General features: G+C 33.7%; 2 protein-coding genes across 2 annotated transcripts; one reads left to right on the top strand and one right to left on the bottom strand.

Annotated features, from left to right (window-relative positions):
• Positions 1–352: 352 nt before the first annotated feature.
• LOTGIDRAFT_164820 (hypothetical protein) lies at positions 353–2,295 on the top strand (the record flags this gene model as incomplete). Its single annotated transcript, XM_009061325.1, has 5 exons — positions 353–395; positions 712–800; positions 1,180–1,270; positions 1,836–2,046; positions 2,286–2,295. 5 exons carry the CDS (start codon positions 353–355, stop codon positions 2,293–2,295), a joined length of 444 nt encoding a protein of 147 aa, XP_009059573.1.
• A 642-nt stretch (positions 2,296–2,937) lies between these two features.
• Positions 2,938–4,487, bottom strand: LOTGIDRAFT_234170 (hypothetical protein). The gene is made up of 5 exons (XM_009061324.1): positions 4,356–4,487; positions 4,035–4,126; positions 3,707–3,797; positions 3,272–3,506; positions 2,938–2,987 (listed from the first exon to the last, which is right to left on the bottom strand). Exons 1-5 carry the CDS (start codon positions 4,399–4,401, stop codon positions 2,978–2,980), a joined length of 474 nt encoding a protein of 157 aa, XP_009059572.1. The 5' UTR covers positions 4,402–4,487; the 3' UTR covers positions 2,938–2,977.
• Positions 4,488–6,068: the final 1,581 nt, after the last annotated feature.

The following is a 6,068-nucleotide window of genomic DNA, read 5'->3' as shown; positions in this document are numbered from 1 at the left end:
TATAATTAATAATTTATAAATAGATGTTGTTTTTTTACCAAAAAAAACACCAAATGCCCCAAGCCCATTGCGTTAATGAAAATATTGTACAGTGGCGGATTGGATTATTTTGTCTCATAAAAGTGAAGTTTTTTTTTTTATCTCAGTCCGTAAATCTACAAATATTTCAATTAGGGAGTGGACAGTACTTAGTGACATTTTGGCACGAAAACAGCCAGAAGGCTATTCCAAGAATGCAAAGTCGGTCAAAATTTCTAATTTGGTTCATGAGAATATGGAATGTAGGTCAGTTAAATAGTAGGGCTGAAGATAAGGTGGTCAATGAACAAGTCAATGTCATTCTGAAATCAAAATGACACCATTGCTGGTCTTCATCACTTTACTGGTGGTCCCAGGTAGGTGAAATTTTCATGAATTTCCCCTCGTTGCAACCGTCAATGTCTTCACATCTACAGTATGGAGCATGATAGTAAAATATTAAACTTTATTGCATTAATTCAAAGAACAAAATATCGAAGACGAATTGCGATATCTATTGATATCTATCGAGTGTTACTGTTCCGGAGAGACAGGGTTATCTGTATATTTAAATTAACTGTCTAAAGAGTTAACTATGAAATCAAGAAGCAGATAATGATCAAATGCAGAGCTGTGCCTGGTTTCCAACTGTTTGTACATCACAGTTTATATATGTTACTATATTTTATATAGTTTTGTCTTCATGTCCAAATGGATATGACGAACATGATGGCTCTTGCTATGCTGTAGTTCCAATTAAAACAACCTGGCCTGAAGCATCGGTATGTGTTAACATCAAATATTCTAGTTTGTCATGGTTATCACGTGTTACTTCTGGCTAAATAAGTTCAAATATGCAGATGTCTGAAATTTTCTGATAATCTTATTCTGTTAGTGTGCATTCAAAGTTGTTCTAGCTAATCAATTGTCATCGGGGATTTGTAAGCTTATGGTTTCTATTTGTCATTACACTTCAATATTTTCGCAAAGTTACCTCATCGTCTGGTAAAGATGTTTACGAATTTCAGCAGCCATAGGCAGGAATTCAAAATGGTTTTATTGGAATCTATAAGTGTGCCCAAACAATTGTAAAAACATCTTTTGGACACATTTTTAGAATTAATTCGATGCTTTTAATATTAAAAACATTATATATTTCAGACATATTGTGGGGCCATTGGGGGGTATTTATCCGTTGTTGATGGTGATGTTGAAAGAAATTATTTGAAAAATTACATAAATAACAAATATGGTAGGTTATATATATAGACAAATAATATTTGAAGCTATACTGACCCTCCTGGATGGGGGCCGAGTAAACACTCCAAGTCCATCGATGTGACTCTGGTTTACTTTATCCATATGAATGCGTTTGAATCGATAACATTTGACCCATGAAAATGACTTTTACATTCGAAAGGGTCACCCTTACACGTTATATATTATTCGTGAGTTTCTGTGTGTACAAACAACAGCAAAACGTACGCAGAAGCATGTAGATTAGTCGGTTTGAAAAGCACGTGACACTTCGTTCTGTAATACGAGGTTTTCCTACTAAAGTGAAACATGGTAGAAATACCATGTCCGGATCACTGAGTGACAGAGCAGGATTGATTAATTACAGCATCAGTTAAAAATGGATAATCGGCGAGTAAGGACGCAATATATTGTTGATTACTAATACACACTCAATTTAAAACAAACCCGAAAGTTACCATCATAACTTTATATGTTATCCATAAAGTATGGCGAAATTTTGTTGAACCGTCTTACCTCAACCCGATCATTATTAAGGTGCACATTTATTTTGTTTTCAGGAACTCTATATAATTACTACTGGATTGGTGGACATAACTATATTGATGGTTCATGGAGTTGGGGAAGTAGACCAATTGATAATATAAAGTGGAATCCTGGAGATCCTACCGGAAGAGTTGGCGAAAAATGCTTAATGATGGTACAGAAGACTGACTATCTTTTCTCAGACTTTGAATGTGATGCTAAAAATGCGTTCCTTTGTGAAGCTAGGTAAGCCTTTTGTACACTTAAAAAAATATGAAATCAAATTAGTATACATTCCTTGAGTTTTCTTTGTCAATAAATATGAAAACTAGTTGGAAAAAGTCCAAGTACAGATTTTAACAGATTTCATACGAAGAGGCTTTTGAGATGGTCACATTTTCTTTGTTGAGAAGCTTAATCGAATGATTCTCCGCTTAGTCCATTGTGTGATTGATAACATCATTGTATATATTATTTCATTTCAGAGCAAATTAAGATATAGACTTTGCTTCAACAATTGAATTGTAATTGGCACAATAAAACATCAAAATATTAACAGAATTTGTACATTGTGAATTTTGCCCTTTCTCTTTTGCAAACAGTGTCCCTGTGAAACATCTTTAGGTCTGAGCCTCATTAAGATTTCAGCCTAAAGACTGGAAAGGCATTTTGACGATATCTACTTGCGTCTAGAGAAAAGAAAGTGTCTTCTACAGAGGTTTTTTATATGCCCCCCCCCCCCCCCCCCACCCCCATCAAATGTGGGAAATAATTGCCTAGGAGATCTTTCACGTCAGACCGTTTGTGGCCAATCATTGCATCCGATTGCATTTTCTGGTACCAGAAGCACGATTAGAGGCGAAAATTCATCTATGAATGACCTATCAGTTCCACAGATGCCATTTGTAGTTACAGCCCAATCTGTATCATAAGTTCCTCTTTACAATCAGTTACAAAACGAAAACAATTTACATTCTTTGGATACGCAAAAATATTGATATCAAAGGAAAGTGGTAAATAAGAAGCCCAAAATGTACCATGAATTCAAATCCAATCCAAGAACGATCATTGTTCTAAAAACAGATTACATGGATTTGATGCACTATTAATACGAAGAGAAACTAAGAAAGACGAAATAAGCAAAATATCTTTATTTATACGTAAATTAGAATGAAGATTAGGAAACTCTGAAATAAAAAAAAAGACATTTAAACATAATTTTACAAAGATATAATTACAAACATGGCTTTAGCTATTATTTATCTGCTTTGAGATTCCAGCCAATAACAGTTGATAATAATTCCGGATAGCAAATGATGAAGAAAGTTGTTGGATTACCTTTGAAACAAGTGTATCAAATTTAAGTCGAACATTCCCCGTTAAGTAAAGTAAGTCAAGAAGTAAAAAAAAATGTGAAATACAAGCATATTAAACATCACAAATCTTACCAATGTCAAGAAAGAAAACTTACTCTTTTTCACATACGTATGGATGATGGTTTGTGTCCTGAGAACTGACATCTTCACAAGTATTATCAGCATATTTTCCAAATTCGGTAGCTACCATTAACAGACAATGTTCATTTGAATTTCTAGTTGGTTCACCGGTAGCCCAGTTCAAGTTAACAGCTGTAAGGTTATTCATCCAAACCCAGGAACCATCAATGTAATTGACTCCACCGATCCAGTAATATTTATTTGTTGGCCCTGGAATAATAACTGGTCTTATTTTGGAACAACCTTCAGCTGAAATCGTACAGAATGCCATGAATTGCAGTACAAGAATCAGTTGTCTGGAATTGGATGTTAGCTTGTCATATACTACTACCATCATCACCAGTCGTAGAATGCCTACGATATACATCTCAACTATTTCCTCCTATTTCGAATTTATAAAATGAACATACCGAATCTGTTCTGAATATAATTGTGAACGTACGACCTTTCTGCCTCTGTTTCAAAAGTAACAAGATGCCCATTAGCACCATCACAATATGCCTGAAATACAACGGTATTGGTGTAATATGGACACTTACTCGTTCATTACCTGTCAATGGCCGTCACTGGCAAATGTAAAATCAATACAAATCAACTGGCCGATTAAGTGCTGAGCACAACCTTCTGTTGAGCACTCTAGTTTCACTTAATATTATACGTCAGTTAAAGCTTCCTCGATCAGATGACATTTAAATATTGGAAAAGACACAATTGTAGCAAGTTACTTAAGAACCTTACCTGTGCGTGAGGCCAAGTTGCCGTAGGATTAGTCACTACGGCGTAACATGACTTATCATGACGTATATACCCATTCGGACAAGACTGACCATCTGAAAGAATTATGATTATGGAAAATATGTTACTAGTAGAAAGTAAAAGAAATTTCAGTTTATGGTGTTCAAATCTGGAACACTAAGAATAGTGTGGCTGAAGCAAGCTATGTTTTACACATGACGTTGACATTACTTTGACAGTCAACAATTACTTATTATCATTACTTAATTCAACATAATTACTATTAATTCTTAATTCGTAGTAAAAATGTGCAAAAGTACTTACATACTGCAGAAGATATAAATATCAAAGATAAAACTAGTTGTAACATTTTGACTATTTTTGCCCAACAGAAGAGATCACAGAAAGGTGAACGAACAGATGGTTCTATAAGATTTGTCTTCTTCTAGATTACACGTACTATCTTTCCGTCTTATAGATAGTAATGCCCTCCTTATTTTTAAAAGGTTATTTAGTACAGTTCTCACATATCCATGACATTGCCAAATTTAATTGAGATATTTTCAATCTATCTGATATAGCATAGGTTAGTTCTCGAGTTCAAGTTCAGATATTCTCAACCAGCTCCGTCATTCTGGTGGCTATCACTAGCAAGACCGGGTATTCTCGCCAGTTTAGAATACCTCATGCCATCTGACATACTTTATAAAAAGAAAACCAACTTCAGCAGACTTAAAAACAAAGGAATTCATAAATCGGGCATTTACTTTAAAAAGATAGTATGAAATATTCAACCTTCAGTCATACACTTCTTTTGAACTCTTTAGCGCAATACTGAATAATATTGAGTTATTGTCTTTGTTCTTGAAAATGTGTTCAACTCTAGAAGGCAAATATTCAATCTTCAGCGCGGGACTGAATAATAAAACCAAGTTATGTCAAAATCCAGCAAAAATCATGCCTTTTAGTGTTTAAGAACTAAATTTGAAAGCATTTTCAAGAACGAGGGAAATAACTTATACTAAATATTTTTCAATTCTTATGATTTTCAATAGGGTCCATCCTGATTACGAACATTCAAACCAAGTGTGTTTACGAGCTAAAAATTTAACGCGTTTTCAATACCAAGGGCAATAACTCATACTAATTATTTTTCGATTTTGCTGATTTTCAATAGGGTTTATCCTTGGTTGATAACAAACACTCATGTCAAGTTTCGCCAAAACCCACCAAGAATTGCGCCTTCTAGAGTGTCTACGAGCTAAAAATTGAACGCGTTTTCAAGAACAAGGGCTCATACTCATACTAAATATTTTTCGATTCTTCTGACTCTCAATAGGGTTCATCCTTGGGTTATTACAAACACACGGGCAATTGTGGACGGACTGACGGACGCACATGGGTGACTGCTAAACTTTAAAATGCGGCAATTCTTGAATTGATTTGGTGCCTTCTGACACATATTTGGGGCAAAACTATTTCCCCCGCCACCAATCAATTACACACCACAAATAACAATTCATTTTATGATATGTGATTTATTGAAGACGTTTAGGCACTAGGATGACAATATCTTCTTTTTTCATGACAATTTACACAATTTTACTAGAAAACATGGTTATAAGATCATAAATAATATTTATATAGAAATGATGATTTTTCCTGAAAAAATTATAAAATTGATGAATTTTATATAACTGAAAGGTGAGAAAATGATGTAAATATAAAAAAAAGTAAATAAATGAACAAAATACAAATATATATAGCTGTCTTTAGGTGGTTTGTAAGTTTTGTTAAAATAATATTATATATGTAAGTATTTGATTAATTAAGCTTGTCTTGTTGGATCTTATGCTCTTCATGATGTTGCAAAAATTTGAAAAGAGCTAACTTAATCTTAAATATTTCAGTGCTAACATATTACCAAAAATGAACATACACCATAAATCAGTTAAATTCAAAAGTCTTTTAAGTGCAAGTTTTCTATTATTGTCTGTAAAATTTCTTATTGCCTAAAGACTTGGTAAATAACATAGA

Source organism: Lottia gigantea (genome assembly GCF_000327385.1).
Source record: "Lottia gigantea unplaced genomic scaffold LOTGIsca_47, whole genome shotgun sequence".
Classification (NCBI taxonomy): Eukaryota; Metazoa; Mollusca; class Gastropoda; family Lottiidae; genus Lottia; species Lottia gigantea.
The sequence above is the reverse complement of the archived record's forward strand: the minus strand, read 5'-3'. Positions and strand labels throughout refer to the sequence as shown.

What these genes read in the sequence shown, in the direction of transcription:
- LOTGIDRAFT_234170 (XM_009061324.1), bottom strand. Translation starts at nt 4,401, where the DNA reads ATGTTACAACTAGTTTTATCTTTGATATTTATATCTTCTGCAGTAT. An exon ending in ATTTATATCTTCTGCAGTAT is followed by an intron (nt 4,127 to 4,355) that starts GTAAGTACTTTT and finishes TAATTCTTTCAG; the next exon opens with ATGGTCAGTCTTGTCCGAAT. An exon ending in TTATATTCAGAACAGATTCG is followed by an intron (nt 3,507 to 3,706) that starts GTATGTTCATTT and finishes TTATTATTCCAG; the next exon opens with GGCCAACAAATAAATATTAC.